At 37.5% G+C, this 21,527-nt stretch overlaps 3 protein-coding genes and 1 pseudogene across 6 annotated transcripts; all 4 read left to right on the top strand.

Annotated features, from left to right (window-relative positions):
- The first annotated feature begins 373 nt into the window (after positions 1–373).
- On the top strand, positions 374–4,921 carry LOC109079206 (annotated as a pseudogene).
- Positions 4,922–5,092: 171 nt separating this feature from the next.
- LOC109079208 (mitogen-activated protein kinase 11-like) lies at positions 5,093–13,045 on the top strand. 3 transcript variants are annotated; one of them, XM_019094390.2, is made up of 12 exons: positions 5,099–5,371; positions 9,392–9,521; positions 9,718–9,776; positions 9,996–10,107; positions 10,241–10,270; positions 10,402–10,449; positions 10,561–10,675; positions 10,784–10,855; positions 11,120–11,199; positions 11,320–11,398; positions 11,875–12,048; positions 12,295–13,045. In XM_019094390.2, the coding sequence occupies exons 1-12, from the start codon at positions 5,259–5,261 to the stop codon at positions 12,366–12,368; spliced, it is 1,086 nt and encodes a 361-aa protein (XP_018949935.1). In that variant the 5' UTR covers positions 5,099–5,258; the 3' UTR covers positions 12,369–13,045. The 3 variants fall into 3 exon arrangements, with proteins under 3 accessions (XP_042578638.1, XP_042578637.1, XP_018949935.1); XM_042722704.1 differs by having other exon boundaries at positions 5,093–5,384; positions 10,402–10,675; XM_042722703.1 differs by having other exon boundaries at positions 5,096–5,371; positions 10,402–10,675.
- Positions 13,046–13,492: 447 nt separating this feature from the next.
- On the top strand, positions 13,493–18,722 carry LOC109079207 (mitogen-activated protein kinase 12-like). 2 transcript variants are annotated; one of them, XM_019094385.2, is made up of 12 exons: positions 13,493–14,637; positions 15,594–15,723; positions 15,901–15,959; positions 16,142–16,253; positions 16,352–16,381; positions 16,624–16,671; positions 16,780–16,894; positions 17,278–17,349; positions 17,596–17,675; positions 17,792–17,870; positions 17,951–18,124; positions 18,270–18,722. In XM_019094385.2, exons 1-12 carry the CDS (start codon positions 14,519–14,521, stop codon positions 18,344–18,346), a joined length of 1,095 nt encoding a protein of 364 aa, XP_018949930.1. In that variant the 5' UTR covers positions 13,493–14,518; the 3' UTR covers positions 18,347–18,722. The 2 variants fall into 2 exon arrangements, with proteins under 2 accessions (XP_018949930.1, XP_018949931.1); XM_019094386.2 differs by having other exon boundaries at positions 14,540–14,637; positions 15,599–15,723.
- A 469-nt stretch (positions 18,723–19,191) lies between these two features.
- LOC109079211 (hemagglutinin/amebocyte aggregation factor-like) lies at positions 19,192–20,494 on the top strand. Its single transcript, XM_042722747.1, has 5 exons — positions 19,192–19,352; positions 19,441–19,519; positions 19,832–20,020; positions 20,105–20,257; positions 20,403–20,494. Exons 1-5 carry the CDS (start codon positions 19,298–19,300, stop codon positions 20,446–20,448), a joined length of 522 nt encoding a protein of 173 aa, XP_042578681.1. The 5' UTR covers positions 19,192–19,297; the 3' UTR covers positions 20,449–20,494.
- Positions 20,495–21,527: the final 1,033 nt, after the last annotated feature.

Below are 21,527 nucleotides of genomic sequence, written 5' to 3' on the forward strand. Positions count from 1 at the left end.
AATGGAACATGGGGAACAGTGTGTGATGATGGCTGGGATCTAACAGACGCTGCAGTGGTTTGCAGAGAGATGGGATGTGGGGATGTGATCGAGGCGAAGAGTGCTGCTTCTTTTGGTCAGGGATCAGGAACGATATGGATGGATGATGTACTATGTGCTGGGAATGAATTTACCCTGAAAAGCTGTTCTTTAAATGGATGGGGAATACACAACTGTACCCATCAACATGATGCTGGAGTCATCTGCCAGTGTGAGTCAAAAATATTCAAAGAATTTAAATATTGTTTTAAAATGAATCCAACATAATTGACTTTATTTGTGGATAATAGCTGTCAGGTTAGTGAATGGAGACAACAAGTGCTCTGCGTTCATGAGCAGCAGTGGGGAACAGTGTGTGATGATGGCTGGGATCTAAAAGATGCTACAGTGGTGTGTAGAGAGATGGGCTATGGAATGATTGAAGCAAAGAGTGAAGCTTATTTTGGACAAGTATCAGGACCAATATGGATGGATGATGTAAACTGCACTGGCACAGAGTCCTCACTGATGAACTGCAGGACAAATGGATGGGGAACACATAACTGTAGACATCATGAAGATGCTGGAGTCATCTGTGAAGGTGGATGAATATAAATATTGCACATATGTAATAGAACCCATCTTTTCAAATCCTGTACTCTGTTTTTTTATGTTAGGCTTTATTAGGTTGGTAAATGGCACTAACTCTTGTTCTGGACGAGTGGAGGTTCTTCATAACGGTCAGTGGGGAACAGTTTATGATGATGGCTGGGATCTAACAGATGCTGCAGTTGTGTGCAAAGAGATGGGCTGTGGGGATGTGATAGAGGCAACAAGTGCTGCTTATTTCGGCCAGGGATCAGGACCAATATGGATGGATGATGTACAATGTGCTGGGAATGAATCTACACTGTATAAATGTTCGAAAGGATGGGGAATACACAACTGTAGCCATAAACAGGATTCTGGAGTCATCTGCCAATGTGAGTCAAAATATTGAAAAAAATTTGATGTTGTTTTCAAATACAGTAAATTACATTGAACTGAAAATTTGTTGTCATTGTTTGGATAAAAGCTGTCAGGTTGGTTAATGGTGACAACAAGTGCTCTGGACGAGTGGAGGTTCTTCATGGCAGTCAGTGAACAACAGTGTGTGATGATGACTATCAAACAAAAGACGCAGCAGTGTTTAGAAAAAAGATCTGCTGTGATGTAATAGAGGCAAAGAGTTTTGCTTATTTTGGACAAGGATCAGGACTAATATGGATGGATGATGTAAACTGCACTGGCACGGAGTCCTCACTGATGAACTGCAGGACAAATGGATGGGGAACACATGACTGCAGACATTACGAAGATGCTGGAGTCATTTGTAACTGTGAGCCAAAAATATTTGTTTGTACATTCGTAAAATTGCATATCTTCCTTTTTAAGGAATGACCCAAGAAAGTTAAATAGTACAATATTGTAATAGTATGTTTTTTTCTAACACAATGGGCACTTTTTTAACGATCTAAGCGCAAGGTCTAAAGCACATGGCGCAGGTGCAATTAGGGCGTGTCCAAGTCCACTTTTAGTTTAACGACGGGAAAAACAGTCGGCGCGCCCGGCGCATGGTCTAAAAGGGTTGGCTGTCCCTATTCTCTTAATGAGTAATAGGTGTGTTTTGGGCATAACGTGCAATAAACCAATCAGAGTCTCATCTCCCATTTCTTTTAAGAGCCAGTCACGCTCGTGCCATGGTGGATTTGCTATTTACATGGCGGAATTTGCGAGCGCAAAGACAGAACTCGTCTCCAGAGATGAAACGGAGCTGCTCGTGCGCGAGCAAAGCCTAATTCTGATTCATGCAATGACTATCCATTATGACCTATGTAGGCATTTTTATATTAATATAGCCTACACAATAATAATCTTTTACATTGCAATCCTTTAATTTTTAATATTTGGCATGTTTGTGTGCTGCTGTGCGTCCCTGTGTGTGTAATAAGCGGAGTTCACGCGCACTGTGGACTCGCCTGTACTAACGCCCTCTTTAAATAACAAAAAAACTACTGCACCACTGACTTTAGACCAAGTTTTAGTTGGTCAATGGCGCAGTCTATATCAGTTACCTCAAAATAGAAACGCGCCAACAATGCGCCTGAACACACCTCGTTTTCTGACCAGCACGCCCACGAGCGCACAAATGGTCGCAAATGCATTTGCTATTTAAACACCGTGGCGCAGGACGGGAAAATGTTTACTACGTCGGGCTGAAACTAGCAAAAAACACTTGCGTCGCGCCTGGCGTGGCATTGCGCCGGGTGTGTGATAGAGCCCACTGATTTCTTGTTGAAATAAGCTAATAGTAAAATACATAAATATATGGGAGTAAAAACAACTTGTGTTTTTATTATCTGTGTGTATAGTAACTGTCAGGTTGGTAAATGGTGACAACTCCTGTTCTGGACGAGTGGAGGTTCTTCGTGACGATCAGTGGAAAACAGTGTGTAATGATGGCTGGGATCTATCAGATGCTACAGTGGTGTGCAGAGAACTGGGCTGTGGGAGTGTCGTAGATGCAAGTCACGCTTATTTTGGCCAGGAATCAGGACCAATGTGGATGAATACTGTACAATGTACTGGGACAGAATCTACTTTGAAGAGTTGCAAATCACATGAAATTGCCTGTAGTAGTAATAAAACTGCTGGAGTCATCTGTCAGCGTGAGTCACAAAACGTTAAACACTGATTTTAATATGCTTTAGTCCATTCAACCCATCTTTACAGACATAAAACCATTTTGTTTCTTTTGCCATGTGCTTCAGCTACTATTACAGTCAATGGTAATCTTTCATGCTCTGGAGGAGTGGAGGTGCGCCACAATGGAATGTGGGGAACAGTGTGTGATGATGGCTGGGATGCATCAGACGCTGCAGTGGTGTGTAGAGAGATGGGCTGTGGGGATGTGACAGAGGTAAAGAGTGCTGCTTATTTTGGACAAGGATCAGGACCAGTATGGATGAATAATGTGAGATGTAATGGTACAGAGTCTACACTGAAGAACTGTGTATTAAGCGGAAGAGTTCAACAAAACTGCAGCCATGAAAAAGATGCTGGTGTTATCTGTGGACGTAAGTGAATAATGCTTCATTATAAAGGTCTACTGCCTGACATAATACTTCAGTACTGCTGCATAACTAAAAAAAACAAAAAATTTTAATAATATGTAAACAATGATTTTTTTTTGTGGAATAAAAAAAATCAAAAAATTTTTTTTTTTTTTTTTTTTTGTGGAATAGAAAGATTCCATGGATGTTAAAGATTCTTCACGGAACCACTGATGCCAATAAATAACCTTCCTTTTTAGGGTTCAACCTTTCTGACCTGATCATTTATTGTTTTTTAGCCAAACTACGACTGCAGAATGGTTTCAGCTCTTGCTCTGGAAGAGTGGAGGTTCTTCATAATGGAATATGGGGAACAGTGTGTGATGATGGCTGGGATATAAAAGACGCTGCAGTGGTGTGTAGAGAGATTGGATGTGGGGATGCTATAGAGGCAAAAAAAGGTGCTTTTTTTGGCAACGGCTCGGGACCAATATGGATGAATAATGTAAATTGTTATGGGAATGAGCAAACGCTAAAGAGATGTAGATCTTCTGGATGGAACGTACAGATATATAGTCATTATAAAGATGCTGGAGTCATCTGCCAATGTGAGTCAAATATATAAATAAAAATGAGGCCGATTACACTGCCATCCAGAATATTACAAGTCCTTGTACACTGGACTAAAGTAACTTTCATCATTTCCTATTATAATATTATAGTAAAATATCAGACATTTTGTTTAATATCTATTTCAGACAACTATACCTATATCAATGATTCAAAAAGCTGGATTGATGCACTAGGATACTGCAAAACTCACCACCAAACACTGGCGCACATTTTAAATCCTACGGCACACGAGTACATCACACAGATGCTGCAGAATAAAGCGATCACTGATGGAGTGTGGATCGGGCTTGAACGGAGTATGCTCTTCACTTGTTCACCTTGGCTGTGGACCAGTGGGCCGTATGTGGAGTATGCTTCATGGCATCAAGAGTTTCCAAAGGACCCAGCGAGCATGTTTTGTGGAAAACTTCGCAAGGAAAAACAGGACAGGTTTGGATGGATGGATGCTTGCTGCCATGAGCGCCTGCCTTTCATCTGTCAGGTCAGTTTCTCGTCCTGGTTTAATGAAATCAGCTTTTTGATGGCATGCACTCTTGTGTTTTTTGAATGCTTGCGAGTCTGCAAGTGTTTAAAGCCTAAAATAATTCTCTTTTGTCATGTCTCATCAGGGATGAATCACTAGATGGAGCTGTTTCCTAATTTGAGTCGGTTGCTGGTGATCACAGAAGAGTCATGAGCTATGATAAACATTTTTTGCTTCGTTTCTTAACAAGTTATAGTAATATGTAGCCCTGTTTGTTGGTACGGATTTGTAAAATATACTATTACAAATTAAGTTCCTAATATATATAGATATATATCTTGTTCTCTGAGTTTATACTGAGATGATCAATATGGCTGATGAAACAGTTTTAGGCTTATTATTAAGTTGTTGTTTTTTTGTTTGTTTTTTTTGCCAATTTATTTCAAAATATTTCAAAAAGTTTTATTGGTGGCTTTTATACTTGTAACAGATAAATTATTTGCTGTTTATTTTCATACCATTTTCATTCAGTGTTTTTCAGCATTCAGTCTTTGTGTGTTTATATTGAGATGGCTAATAAATAAAGCTAGTAAACATTGGGCAGATTGCTGCTTTTTGTATTGCCTTCTTGGTAAGATTTTTTTTTTTATAAATAAAAGTGATTTATTTTTTGTAAAAGTATAATAGTTTATTTTAGATTTGTCATGATAACAAGTGTATTCATTTATATCATTATTATTACCACCACCAACAACAACAAAACAACACTAATAATAATAACAAAATATATTATTGTTGATGCTGTTATTATTATTATTTATTTTAATAGCCTAACATGAATTATTTACACTGCCTGTCCCATCCCCCATCTCTGTCTCTTACACACACACACACACACACACACACACACGCATCACAGACGGTTCCTCCCATTTCTGGCAAATAGAGGGACTAAAGTCGGCTGCCTCCACACATAAGCATATCTCTCTGGCGGATACGTTAATGTTTTACTGACAGTTTAGTAATAAAGAGCGTCGTTTTAAACGGAAGAGATGTCGACAAGACCGGGATTCTACCGGCAAGAACTAAACAAGACTGTCTGGGAGGTGCCAGAACGGTACCAGAATCTCACACCGGTTGGATCGGGGGCATATGGCTCAGTATGGTGAGTCTAGCAGGCGAGTTTACGAATACTACTATGAGGAAGATTTGGCTTATGAATATATAACGCCGTAACCGATGATTGGCTGAAGCGCCGACGTTCTATCGCTATCGAATCCTTAACTGAAGGCGTGGCTCATGAATATTACACAAGGGCGTTCAGGAAGGTTACTAAGCAACGTCAGCATGAACAAATTAATATTCATTAGCTGAGCCTTCGCCGTAGTAAGATTCGTAATTTAGCTTGCAAGAGGAGGAGAGGGTGAGGCAGGAATAAAGCTTGACAAAACAACATCCGGAAAAACATTAATCTTACTTTTTCCACAGTGATAATAAACCACTGGCAGTAAAATATTTAGCAAATTGCTGTTTAGTGAATGAAACGTGACCACTGGCATACTCAGAAAATAGTTAGCACACAAACACACACCCGGAGCAGAACCAACATTTGCTCATAAGTCATGGTATTTGGCATTGCTGTTTACATTTGTTTATATTGTGATAAACGCTGCTGCTCCTTTTTCTCCTTTTTACATTTGTTTATATTGTGATAAACGCTGCTGCTCCTTTTTTTTTTTACTGACATGTGTCAATCATTCCTACAGCAGCAACGACTGTTATTTCCGTAGATATTAACAAGACTTAAAAAAAAAAAAAAAAAAAATCGCCTTCATCTGAGTGATGCTGAACAAAAGCTGATTTACTGTATGTATCTGGCAACCTATCAAGAACACAAAGGCAGTATTTAAAAACTAAACAAGGTATTTCCTGTATATCACAGGTAGTCACGACATTTATGTTTCTATACAGAATGACCACATACTAAGTCTTCTTATACTATAAATACATTAAGTTAGGTTATATAAAGAACCTTCCAAAAAGCCCATCTGGTGCCACAATATTGCTCTAGTAGACAACATTCAAGGCCTATTCAGTTCTGGTCTTAAAGTGAGACCGTCTTCCAGTTTTACCCGTGCCACACCCCCATCAGCATCTGACGTCCATCTGTTTGGGAAAACGTCCAGGTATTTCATCCTGCCAGAATGCACTCATTCTGAGAGATTTACATTGAACTGCACACTGTAGCATCTCAACTACAACATTAGAACCCTCTAGCCTCCCTTGTGCTGTGACTGACTGAAACAGTTGCCATGGTGACAGAGCTTCTGGCTTCAGCATCTTCCCATTTTCACCGTACTAATTTGCAAATATTGTGAAGATGTCAATCAGTTTATATATAAGTACGTCACATAATTTTGAAGCACCAGCAGTAGTTGCATAATCATCCAGATAAGCTAAATTAATTATTTTGCAAGTAAACATGTTTCTCTTCCCCTTCCCAACTTTTTTTTTCTGACCATGTTTCACAACTGTTTTGTAATCAGGCACTGCTGTTTCCGCTCTGCAAGCTACTGTTCTAACATCTTTGTCTAAGAGAACTGGATCAAAATCAGTCTGACTCGTGATGGTATAAATATATTCTTCATTAGTTATTAGTTCACCCAAAAACGAAAATGTGCTAACATTTACTCACCCTCAGGCTATCCAAGAAGTAGATGAGTTTGTTTGTTCATTAGAACACATTTAAAGAAATGTTGCATTACATCACTTGCTCACCAGTGTATTCTCTGCAGTGAATGGGTGCCGTCAGAATGAGAGTGCAAACAGCTGATAAAAATATCACAATAATGACTCCAGTCTATTAATTAATGCCTTGTGAAGCAAAAGCTGTGTTTATTAGAAACAAATCCATTATTAAGGTTTTAACATTAAATCACTGCTTCATGGCCAAAATAGGTGTCCATAATTTATAATAACATAGTCCAGTGAAAAAGTTCATCTCCTGTTGTTCTCTCACATCAAAATCACCCACATATTACAGTAGTTTAGAATTGGCTTGGACTGGTTTTGCATGCAAATGGTGCTTAGTCTGTGCATATTTTTCACCTGATTCAAATGAGACAACTTTTTCACTGGAGACAGCTATATTTTGGATAGAGGACTTTTAGCTGAAGGCAATGGTTTTAAATTAATAATCATTTCATACAAACATTCTGACGGCACCCATTTCACTAAGGATGATCCAGTATTGAGACATTTTTATCATCTTTATATACTTATAAGCTGTTTAGACTCTCATTCTGACGGCACCCATTTCACTAAGGATGATCCATTGTTGAGCTAGTGATGTAATGCTAAATTTCTCCAAATCTTTTTTAATGAGAAGACTAACTCATCTACATCTTGAATGGACTGAGGGTGAGTACATTCATAACAACTATTTCATTATATCATTATTATTTGACATATTACTAATGACCTACACAACAAAATTTCTCATTTCATTGATTGCAATGAGCATAAAATCACACAAGCAATGACTCCATCAAAAGCACTGATTAGGGAACTAAACACTGCACAATCCTGCTCTGTTTTGTTTTTTTAAACAAGGCTCTCAGGTCTTGTTCGCTTCAGGCAGACACTAAAAGTGTACTGAAAGACACTGTGGTTGACAATGCTAAATAGATGCTAACTAGCAAATATCCCAAACCCACAGTCAATTGGGAATAAAAGCACCAGCAGAGAACATTGCTTGAGGGCATCATATGGGCGTCCTGTTCTTGAAGCTATTACCAGTGTTTCTTCCCGTTTATTTGGGAGGTTTGCCAGCTCTGAAAAATGATGCGATGCAGCTCATATTATTGTCAGTGATGCAGATGCCCCACAACATCTTGAGACCACCTGAGACCTAATTATTTCATTATCTGTATTAAAAGATGCACAACACTAACAATGGATTTACACTGGAGATTTAATTGCAACTGATTGGATCCCATGTCGAGTTAAATAGGTTTAGCTAGTTCTAACAGCTTGAGGATATGATTATAGAGACATTGCCGTGTATCATCTGACATGAGAGGCCTGATTAAGCTATTGTTATGTTTTGTTTTAATAATAGGCCTGGTCCCATAGTGCTTTGCAAAGAATGCAAAACAATGCAATAGTCATTTAGTCACAATATCCAAATTTGAATTTAGTTTGTCACATTCATTCAGAATTAAAGCACTACAGCTACAACCCCTTATTCAGATCCTGTTAATGTCCATTTTATTCCCCATGAATCTCTCTCTCTCTCACACACACACACACACACACACACACACACACACACACACACACACACACACACACACACACACTCCAAAAACAATTTCTTACTCAAATGAGCTGTGAATTTGCATTGTTCAAGTTAAGCCCTTTTCTATTGTGTGATTATTTGACTTCTTCACAGCAGAACTGATTTTTTTTTTTTTTCTTTTTTTTTTTAAAGGAAGGGGGCAGGGCAGACCTGGGGTGTGGAGGGGTTGAAACAGGGAATGGGAGCATCCCAAATGGGGGTTGGGTGCTCTTGTTTTCAACAGAGAATAAAAAAATTTAAATGTGTATGCCATATCATATTGCATGATTCAGTTGTAGAAAACTCCGGGACTGCATCTTTCACCTTTAAGATTAATGAATTTCTAAGAATACCTTCATTAATACAGTTCTAAAGACCTGCCAGGGCTTTTGATTTATTTTATTCAATAGACTAGCCAATGCAGGAATTATTACTTATCCACTGACTCAATTTCTTTTGCTTTTTCCACCTAATTTCTCAATTGACCTTCTGAAACAGTAAAATAATTAGGCTTAGCCTTTCTAATCAGTCTCAACTGAGCCTCTGAAAGCTGAGACAAATATCTTGTTTACTATGTATTTATTAATTACTTTGAGTCTTGCATGATTCAATCAAGAGCATTTGGTTCAATTAAGTACTTTAGAGTGTGTGTGACTGCTTTCATTCAGAGTGTTTAATATGGTTCACCGCTGTGAGGAAGTGACACATTTTGATCAAAAGGTCAAATTTAACAGGAACATACCAGTCCTCTCATCATGGCAAATGACTGTAGTCTCAATATCAGCTGAAACTTTAGCTTTGAGTTGGATCAAATCATTTGAAACGTTTGTCTGCTTTACTATCTAGCTCAGCATATGATGTGCGCCTTCGTCAGAAAGTGGCCGTCAAGAAGCTCTCCAGGCCTTTCCAGTCCCTCATCCACAGCAGAAGAACGTACAGAGAACTGAGACTCCTCAAACACATGAAACATGAGAATGTAAGTTCCCCAAAAACACATGCAAACAAATCGACGCAGGGGAGCAAACAAATACCAAATGCCCAGTCCTGCACAAATATAACTCGTACAACTGCTAGACAATCATCAAACATCTGAATGGAAATTGTTAGGTCTGTTCAAACAACAAAGTCTAGATTCACTCATGTTTTTTTTTTTTTTTTTTTCTGTAACCCAGGTTATTGGACTGCTGGATGTTTTCACTCCAGCAGCTTCTCTTGAAGAATTCAATGAGGTGTGAGTGTCTGCCCGGTTACTATACTGTATCTTCATTTGTGAATGCATAAAATAGCTTTTTAGATGTCTTTAAAACTAAAATGATACTTTTGGTTTGATTAAACCCATCTGCACTTGCAGTCAACCAATTATCAAACAATATTTGTTTTTATTTGCAAGTGCGTGATGATTTTAATGCACTAAATCAGCTATAAGCTAAGACTGTCTCTGTCTCTCTAGATATCTTGTGACCAACCTGATGGGAGCCGATCTCAACAACATTGTCAAATTTCAGAGACTTTCAGATGAACATGTACAATTCCTCATTTATCAACTTCTCCGGGGCCTTAAGGTATACTTTCAGTTCAGATGTCAGAACCAGTTCTGAATTGCAGACGCAAACTGTTTTTTCTGCCCCTATGCCTCTTTTACTATGTCCTGCTGTTTCTTCTAACGGCTCAACTTTTAATTTCTCTCACAAACAGTACATCCATTCAGCTGGGCTGATCCACAGAGTGAGTGCTTTTCCTCCTTACTTTTTGTTTAGTGTCCATTTTATAGGCCACGAGAGTCTTGTTCTTTTTAACACTTCATTCATCATTAATACATATTTCAACAACATTTCCATTTGTACGCATGTTTGCAGGACTTAAAGCCAAGCAATGTAGCGGTGAATGAAGATTGTGAACTCAGGGTGAGAAAAACTCTCCTTTTGATTCTTTTGCAGTCTATACACAGAAAATACCTGAATTACCACAGTGCATTTCTTTTGTTAATTTTTATATTTTTTAATCAAAACTGTCAGATCCTGGATTTTGGATTAGCCAGGCAGACAGATGATGAGATGACGGGTTACGTGGCGACTCGTTGGTACCGAGCACCTGAGATCATGCTCAACTGGATGCATTACAACCAGACAGGTAAAACAAGCATACACCTTAAATTCTTGTGTTTTGAATAGATAGATAGATCTGCACTTTATGATCTGTGCAACTGGTTGATCAAATATGATTCAATCTGTTTTACAGTGGATATCTGGTCTGTCGGATGCATCATGGGTGAACTTCTAAAGGGGAAGGTTTTGTTTCCTGGCAACGATTGTATCCTTTCTTCACGAAAGCCACTTAAACCTCCTCTTAGTGTGTTTGTGTGTGGTTTTTGAGTGAGTCTTGCTTCCTGTAAAGGCAGGTGAGGAAAGCACAGCTTAAGTGGTTCAAATTAAATTACAGATACTGAATGTAAGGAACTAGAAAACAGTTTCCAAAGATGGAGGAATCAGATGGGTATATGCCAGGCTTTCTTATAGCCGGACTTTCAGCTGAAATCTCTAAACTGTTATAGAATCTTTGACATAATTTGTTCAGATATAGATCAGCTCAAGAGAATCATGGAGGTTGTAGGCACTCCTACGCCTGACGTTTTGAAGAAGATATCCTCCGAACATGTGAGAAGAGGCCAAGTGTTCAGTTATTGGTTTAATTTATTAATACTAACAATGTCTAGTTGTTAACAATGTCTAGTTTGACTGAAATTTAAACCATACTTTTTGGTATTATCCATCTAGGCTCAGAAGTACATCCAGTCTCTTCCACACATGCCTCAGCAGGACCTGGAGAAGATATTTAGAGGAGCAAATCCTCTGGGTAAGGCTAAAGGCCTGCTCACATTAAGAACGATAACTATATTAGCCCCCACATGCCATATTAGCGTGAACTGCATTCATGCCGTCTGCCACTTTTAACGCTTGAGCTCTTTGCTGTTTTCTGGATTTTGATTGGCTATCAATGCTTCATCAACTGGGGGGAACAATTCTGAATGTTTCAATGATACTGTGGTGGATTCTGATTGGCTGTCAAATTTTATCATTCTTTAGCTGGGAAAAGCATTCTGAAAGTTCCAGTGACATTGTTCTTTTGTATCATTGTTATAGTTGTGGTCTAAATGCTGCTATTCTCTTAAATTTAGAATAATTTTTAAAACTGCAAAAAGTTATCATCCTTGAAATACAATCAATTCTGCAAAAAAAAAAAAAGTTTTAGAATTTCCAACGGTACTTAAAAATAGAATTAGTCAAAATCTAATTATCTTTCCCATCCGCATTTGCCCTCTTTGACTTTAGCGGTTGATCTGTTAAAAAAAATGCTGGTGTTAGACTGTGATGGGAGGATTTCAGCCAGCGAAGCTCTGTGTCATTCGTACTTTTCCCAATACCACGATCCTGAAGATGAACCTGAGGCACCTCCGTATGATCAGACCCCTGAGAGCAAGGATCGCACGCTGGAGGAGTGGAAGGGTGAGAGGACATCTTACACTGCTTTTGTTTGGATTAAAGGTTGTAAACGTACACTAAAACACCACCATGCTGAAACTATTTGTTCATTCAGAAAATCATTGTGAACATGATCTGCCCAATTGATACCTTGTCATTGAAAATCAACTCTATTTGTCACACATTACTGACTTGTATTTAACTTTATTAACTAATGTCTGCAGTTGTTCGGCGGCTATGGAAATCCACTCTCTCTTTCTCCTTCCACAGAGCTGGTGTTTGAGGAAGTTAGCAATTTTAAAGATCCTCCCAATAAACCTGAAAGTCTTCAGGCTGAACAATAAAACTGAGCGTAACTACAATCCAGGTAGATGCCACTGTCTGTCTTTCAAACATACAAACTACAGGACTGGTGGACATACTGTATGAACAGCTTGCAGTCCAACCAGAGACGATGACTATGTATTTCCAAGGCATGATGCCCTTCCTGTATGTGGGTGTGTGTTCATACACACTTAATTAAGAGCAAAACACGACTGGTATTGTTTGAACATAGACAATGTATTAATATTACAAGGTGCATGTTGTGTGTATGTGTGCAGAGTTGTGTTTTGAGTGTTTTTTTATATTTGATGTGAGACAGGTGAAGCAGGGTATGGTGTCTTTCATATGAAACCAAAACAAACTAAGCAGGAGGAGGAGAAAAATGTGTTTACAATATTGGATGGAGTAGGATGTGTGTCTTAAAAAGCTCATATATGCATCAATGTACAAAAGTCTCTGCATAAAACTGAATCAGTTACATAATCTGTCTTTACTCGTTTTGCATCCGCAAGGCTATCTGAATATAACATACCTCAAATGCATCATGTGTGTTCGCATGGAACACACCTCAGGTGAAAAAGAAGTGATTAATAGTTGTTTAGTTACAGAAAACATATGGTGGTGGTAAATCCCATCCCAGCCACAAATACTGTCTTTTCTTAACAAAAGGTTGAAATAAAGGTTAACTATTAGTTTACGCTGCACTACAACAGTGCTGGTTAATTCAACATGTGCTGGACAAACTGTTTTTCTTTTTTCAGGTTATTTAAAGGACCAGTATGTGGTTTGAGCTCCTTTATTATAAAACATAAGTTTCCACATCCATTTCTACAAGTCAGTTGTCAGTTGTTAATATCTGTCAAAAAACCTGTTAAGAACACGTCTAGGTCATAATTCATCCTAAAAAATGGTATCTTGCATAAAAAAAACTTTTAGGACCATTATGATTGTTTGCATAGTGACATTATTTTCAGTGCAATTAAGTACATTTTCATTATGATAACACGCCAATAACAATCAATAATTGTTTAATTATCAATAATAATTATCAATAACAATCAATTATTGATAATAATCAATAACAACAACAATAATAAATATATTTGCCGTACTGCCTTTACAAATGTAAAATATAGATGATTTTAAGAATATAAGAAACAAAAGAATTTATGAAAATAATGTCAATGTCAAAGACAAAAATCTTTTACATATAATAAAAAAATCAACAATCCTGATTTGCTTTATGTAAAATAGAATTTCTTTCTTTTGTGAGAAAGCTATTTCAATTAATTCTTCTGAATTTTTCTTCTGTCTAGTGAAATGAATTACTCAATATTTAAAATGTATTTGGGGAACAGCAGCAGTTGTTTACAGACTGACTATGTGTGTGTTTTCAAAATAGGAAACTGCATTTCAGGAAGTGGTTAACATGGTTAGTGTCACAGTTATTTCTCAATGTATGTTTTGGAAGATCCTGAATGACTACTTTGATGTCATGAAACTAGTCAGCATCCTCTAAAGCTGAATGGGGAAAATGGGTGTGGTTTCTCATATTTACACTGTATGTAAATTCACATTATCAACAACTGCCCTTCTTTCAGTAAAGTACAGTGTAAAATATACTAACCACTTGGTACAAACAAGTGTCACTTCTCTGATGTTGTTAAGATGTCCTGTTATGTGCCCTTATACTGTAGCCTTATGTATCTGCACCCTCCTCCTGGTCTCTTGCATGCCTTTAACAAAGATAAGAACTGCGAGTTGTTTCACTGGGACTGGATCGGTCTTTTTCCCTTTGTGAGTAAGCCAGTCCCCTTAGCATGATGCATCCACGACCCCATCACCATCACTTTTAATAAAATTAAACTCTTTTTCCTGAAACCTGTTATGGTGTTAAACGTTTTAAAAGTAGAAGGAATCAATTAAACCTCACTTACAGATCCGATAACATTCCGAAAACGCTGCTTTACGCTGTTCAAATGTTTATTCCAGCGAGTCTCTAGTGCGTAATTGTGGAAACTTTGAACCGCCCGTAAATCCACCGGGGCTCTCCAAGTTGCGCTCCGTTTGCGCTCGTTGCGAGTTTCTTTATCAAAATATACGATAAACATTGAGAACGTAAAAGGATAGTTTCACATTTGAAAGACATATCTTTCGACACTCTCTGAGGATGTTACTCCGAACCAGGGCAGGATTTTATCGCCAGGAGACAAACGGAACCGTTTGGGACGTGCCGGAGAGATACAGCGATCTCATTCAGATAGGAACCGGAGCATACGGAACGGTCTGGTAAGTAACATATTAAAAGTTCATAATTCTTTAGCTTGTCCAAATTATTCAGTTACTTTCAGGTGATCGATTTTCAAAAAGAATTTCGGTTCCGTATAGTTTTCGGAATTTTGGTGCAAAGAGTCGTCTTTACAACATTCTTAATAGCCTACTATTTTTGTAGTATAGCCCGCTTATTGTATATAAATGTGTTAAAAAATTGTAAGAAATAGCAGGACTTTCGTTCGAGCGGCGTCCTGTTGGTTACCGCTGACGAACTGACGTCTATTTAGTGCACTTAAACTAACTTGTAAAGTTAACTTTTGTGGGTGCTGAAACATTGTATAAAATTCTGATTAACTGTACTGTAGCTGTACTTAAAGAATTTGTTTGGAACCCCAAACCCCCATAAATTCTGTTAAAATTACTTTACATGCTGAAACACAGTCTACTGGCTCTGTAACTAAAGAAGGCTATTTCTCAAGAGAGCTGTGCAATGCATAATGAACGCTGTTAGACTGGCCTTATTTTTTTAAATTGCATCATACACTTCCATCTGTTTTCTTATTTCTTCTTCAACTAAAGGCCTCATGGCTTATCTGGGTGAAACTTCTGTAAACTTTTCTCCCTTTGCAATGCAAGAGGTCACATAAAGCCTCCCTGCTGATGCCACTGTCTGAGTTTAACAGAAGTCGCCGAATTAAAGACAGTGTGTTGGTCTTCAGCTTTTCCGCTTTAATAGATTCTTCACTTGCCCAAGTTGCTCAAGTTTTAGATTGAGTAATGAACCTGATGCACATTACGCTATGCACTCAACCTCTTTCCTGATCACATTTTCAGGTTCAGACGTAGAGTTTTAGAAATGCAATCAACGTGACAATGCAATGTCCACGGTACTTGAACCTCACAATGGTCTTGTAGATGGTTATAGACACAGTTGTTAAACAATGCTCTTACTCTTCTCAATATATCCAAAGTTCAGCCGCTGACCATAAGACGGGAGAGCGTGTGGCCATCAAGAAGCTCCACCGGCCGTTCCAGTCCAGACTGTTCGCCAAACGCGCTTACAGAGAGCTGCGACTGCTCAAGCACATGAAACACGCGAATGTATGTTACCAACATCTACATTTACCATTTATAATATTAAAGAACTGTGTCATTAATTAATAATCTCATAAGGCTGCCGTTTTCCCTTGTTTTCCCTCTCTCTATGAAACTTGGCAAATATTTACTTTGTTAATGTTGTTCATGCACCCTAACATCTAATTCTAACTGATTGTTCAGGTTGTTGGACTGCTGGATGTCTTTACCTCGGAAATACTGTTGGACAGATTTCAGGATTTGTGAGTCAATTCTTTCAGTTCTAATGCACTATTTTAGGAGATTTCAACCTAAAAATCTAGATTTTCTCATCAACACTTAAACTACTTCTAATACTAACTATGTAATTCAGATTATTAGCAATTGTTTTAAATTGTCATCACAGACCAACAATGAAACAGCAGCTAATGTCTTTTTCTCTTAGTTACCTGGTGATGCCGTTTATGGGCACTGATTTGGGAAAGCTGATGAAGATGCAGAGACTATCGGAGGACAGGGTGCAGTTTCTGGTCTATCAGATACTAAGGGGTCTGAAGGTTAGGCACAGATATACACACAATCACATCTGTGAAGCACTCTGTCCTTTATAACTTTGTGATATCTATAAATCTCTCACTCTTGCTCGTTTCCACAGTACATTCATTCAGCCGGGATCATTCACAGGGTAAGTGACCTCGGAGAGTTTAAATAGATGCACAGAGGGGGTTGGGTGACCACTTCATTCAGCCCTGATGTTCATTCAACCTCTGTCCATCTCTTTTATAATGACTGAGAAAATGTATGGAGGTGTGCATTTTTGTTTCTTTAAAAACAGGCTATATATAATAAGTAGGAGCATTTTTACTAGATTTACATGTATTAGTCTTGTGCTTATTGTAAATGTTTTCTTTGGTTGTCTATCTTCAGGATCTCAAACCAGGAAATCTGGCAGTGAACCAGGACTGCGAGTTGAAGGTATTAAAGCAACTCGGACAATAGCAGAATTTAAATGAATGTCTACATCAACTTTCCTAAAAAGCAGGAGTATCAAAATTGTAAAAACTGTATTTTTTTTTTGTGCAGATCTTGGACTTTGGACTTGCACGTCAAGCAGATTCAGAGATGACAGGTTATGTTGTAAGCCGCTGGTACAGAGCACCGGAGGTTATCCTCAACTGGATGCACTACTCACAAACAGGTGAGATACACCACATATAGGGACGTTTACAAATAAATGTAGCTATTACATTGTCTAACCACTAGATGTCCCTGTAGGACATCACAATGAGCTCAGTATCACACGACTCATGGGGCTGATTGCACCAGATGTGCTTAAATTACAACTTACCATATTTTTTGAGTTAAGAGGCACCAAGTTACAACACATGCACTACTAAATATTTCTGCATTGCACCATGAAACTGAATAACATAGCTCTACGTATAAACTAAATATGTCTGGAAGATAAAATCGCAGATTGACTGAATTGCATCTTGAGAACTTTAAATTCCAGTTTAAGTTAGAACTTATCAACAGCTGGTTCAATGCCTGATGTGATAATGAACTCTTTTTCTGTTTTAGTTGATATCTGGTCAGTGGGCTGCATCATGGCGGAGATGTTGCTTGGAAGGCCACTTTTTAAAGGAAACGACTGTATCTTTTTTTCTTTTTTTTGCAATGTAACTGAAAGATGATTTCTCGTTTCATGTTCTAGTCACTTTGATGATTAGCTCACTGATATTATGTTGTTCTTGACCTGTGTATTTACATGTAGCTATCACTGAAAATCAGTCAACTGAACTGACTTTATTACAGTGCACAGAAGAGATTAAACAGATAGAGTCTGTGTTAACTGTACTGTCTCTATTGTATCACTGAATCCTTGACATAGACTTGTAGATCTGGACCAGCTGAGAGAGATCATGAAAATCACAGGAACACCAGCACCAGATTTCATCATGAAGCTACAGAGCCAAGATGTGAGTGTATTACAGATAATAAGAAACACAGAAAGATTAATACATTGCATGCACACACATGCAGAGATGCAGTTGCACAACTGATGCATGTGTGTTTTCTGCATCCACCCAAACAGGCCAAAAACTACATCAGAGGTCTACCTAAAGTACCAAAGAAAGACTTAAACACTATTTTCTTTAATGCCAGCTCAGAAAGTAAGCTGTTTCTTTCTTTTGCTACACTGTTAGTGTCAATTTTAAGAGTTATTTGTGTCTAATGAGTGTATTTTTTTCAGCGGTGAACGCTCTGGAGCAGATGCTGGTTCTGGATCCAGACAAACGCGTGAGCACTGCAGAAGCGCTTGAGCTTCCACTGTTCACAGAGTTCAGAGAACCTGAGGAAGAGACGGAGGCCCTGCCTTATGATCACTCTATGGACAACACAGAAATGCCTCTGGATCAATGGAAACGTACGAGATAACATCTTAATAACTGAAATCTAAAATAAGAGAATTGCTAGGTTTTATTCCTATGGGTCGAGTTGAAAAAAACTGAAGAGAGGTCACAATGTACAACCCAATACTTTTCTGATCATTTCTGTCTGTTACTTTGCAGGTCACACTTTTACAGAGATCCTCTTATTCCAGCCACCCATCACAGAGATCAGAGACTCCAAAGAAATACCCCTCTGAGTGACCGCAGATACACACTATATATAAAATGCATGAATGCATTTGAAAAGAAAATAGAATAAATGTAAACTATATGACAAGATTTTGTTACAATGTTGTTCAGTTATGAGGTTCCAGATTATTATATGGTTATGTGATATCTCTTTATTACTTGACTTGAATATGCAAAATCCATTTTTTACCTGCAAACAAAAACCATTGTATTTGAAAGTTAGTCTTAATGATTTCAGCATGCCAGTAGGCTTATTTTTTATTTACTTTACTTATAAGTTCTTATTTAATGTATTAACGCAACAGTTTACACAGAATATGTCATGGTTAGCACATTTAACACTGCACCTCTTTTTTAATTAATGAATAAAACCATCTTAATGAGTGTCTCATGATTTTTTAGACTGAAAAACATTTGGTAGTGAAACAATTTTCAATCAGAAATTGCTAGTAAATTTCATAAATAGTTACCAAGAAACAGCAAGTACATTGAATTAAACAAAAGTTTGAAGCAAAAAAAATGAAAATGGTATCACACTTAACTGTTTACTGCAAAGGTGCACATGTACTATTTTCCCACAGGCAATACAGATCAAAAACTCCCTAATAAAGACAAGCCAAAAAACAAAACAAAATTACCAAAGAAAGTAGTAGCACAGAAAGTAATGTGTTTATTAAAAAAAAAAAAAAAAAGATTTTTTGCTGGCAACTAAACACTCATTTTAAACAGCTTAAACTCCTGCTAAAAAATTAAAGGATTATTGTTTTTTATCACAGCACGTCTGTTCCTAAGAAATCACCTTGAAGGCAAAAATTAGTCCCACCTGTTCAAACATGATTAGATCCCACTTGTTAAGCAACAGACTGACCTTACGTTACATATGTGACCATAAGGACTGAGGTCTATATAAGAACCGTACATTTCTCTCAAGTTGTCTTGTTATTTCACTCAACAACACCATGAGGAGAGCGGCTTTATTTCTTCTGCTGACGGGTCTCTTGGCCAAAGGACAAGGTGGGAAACTTATGAAAACTTTGTTTTTACAAATTGATGGAAATGCTTGTCAAGATGTTAAGTGTTCAGTCTGAATAAAATCCCACAGAGTTGCACTGGGAAAATGGCTATGACCAGTCTCTTAATTTTAACTGCCCGGGAGGACAGTCGATATCCTACATAAAGAGGTGAGTAAAACGCAGACTGTACTTCTGTAAAGGTATATATACTGTTAAAATGTTACTAGAGTAAAAGTCATGGGTCAATGTAGTCTACAAACATATGGATCAATGAATGCAGTTGACACTTAAATGGAGGTTATTGTCTATAAAACATGCGTGGTAATTTGAAACCCTAGAAAAGTCAATATTCCATTTCAAAAGAATTTAAGTATACATTCTCAAAAATAATACTATAGTGATGAAACAGAACACATAATCAGAACATCAAGTTGGTAATTCAACTGCCTCTTACTGTTTCCTTGCTTAATGGATAAACCAACAACATGATAATCATCATGAGGACCGGATGTGGGAGTTCGGCTGTAAAAACACCTTTGATTCTGGTGCAGACTGTTTCTGGTCACCTTACGTCAATGATTTTGACCAAAAGTTCAACTATGAGTGTCCACCGCACCACATCATCGCAGGAATGAGCAGCTATCACAGCAACAAGCACGAGGACAGACGGTGAGCTCTGATTTTGATGTTTTGTGTGCGTTCACTTGAGCTGATGTCAATTATACTCATGTTTTGTTTTTGTTTTTTACACAGCTGGCAATTTTACTGCTGTAGAAGTAACGGCCACTGTACTGCGAGCTGTGAGTGGACCACCTATGTGAACTGGTTTGATGAGCTCTTCCACTGGACCGTACCAAACCAAAACTACCTGGTGGGTGCTGAAAGCTACCATGAAAATAAACATGAGTAAGTAAAGCAGATTTTTTATATTTTCAGATTTTTCTCTTCTTTTCTTTCTTGAATATTTTGTTCATTTGAATATTGATAAAGCTGGAATGTGAAACTGCATATTTCAATGCTAACATGATATTTTTTTTTTTTATGTTTTCAGAGACCGGCGCTGGAAGTACAAGTATTGTAGTAAAGTTCAATGCTGAGTCTCTCAAATGCAGAAAATCTCAAATCTGAAATAAACACAAGATGAAAATGTAGTGTCATCATTGATCCAAGAATTTTTAATAAAGTCTCAGTAGATCTGAGACTGAAAATGTATGTCATGTCACATCTGAAAATTTATAGGGTCATGAAGTATACTGAAGAAATCAGTACTTTTGCAATTATCAATAAAACTGAGTTCCAGGTGCTAATATTTTGAATAATAACAATTTACACTTCATACAATAATTAGCTTTTGAACCATATGATTACTTTTTCTTGAACAGACCACATCTTTGGGGTCCAAACCTCTGAGACTATTCTGAATTTTTATTTACTACATATTTGTATTTTCAACATAATAATCATAGTGAAAAACATTTGCACAAGGAGTTCACCATCACAATTATTATTTGATTACTGTTTCTTAAAAACTTTTATTTATTTATCTTTAATTTGTTCATATTTTATCGTGGACAGGCCAACAAGGAAGTCTGCCAGATCTGGCACTTCATATAAAAAAAAATATGGGAGTGCAGCACTCAAGTCACATCATATGATTGACAATAACGGATTATCACCACTTTAAAACAAATATTTGGTCCCTAAACCCTTACTTTTGGAGTCGGTACACTTGTTTAGAGCTGGGTTCAAAACACTGGTTTAGAGCATCCGCTAACATTAATGGCAGTTACAGGTGAACAGGTGAACGTGATTCATGAGCACAATCAAATCAAATTCATGTGGTTTTTATCATTTTATCATTTGCATTGTTTTATCTCCTTGCCTTCCTTGTTAATACCAAGATGCAATATTCTCTTAAATTTCAATGAATCTCAGAAATAAATGCAATATGTAAACAAAAACTTTGGCTGATCTCTGTAAGCACAAGAACAGTATAGAAACTGTGCACTTTTTGGAGTGGTGGTGGTACGTCCATAAAACATATCAATATTTTATTATGACCTTAATGTAGATTTACATATCAACAATGAATGAAAACTATACCACTAGACATGTTTGGGAAAATATTCTAAAAAAGCTATTATTTTTTCATTATTTATCTTGCATACGGTATCAA

This window comes from Cyprinus carpio, chromosome B4 (assembly GCF_018340385.1).
Source record: "Cyprinus carpio isolate SPL01 chromosome B4, ASM1834038v1, whole genome shotgun sequence".
NCBI lineage: Eukaryota > Metazoa > Chordata > Actinopteri > Cypriniformes > Cyprinidae > Cyprinus > Cyprinus carpio.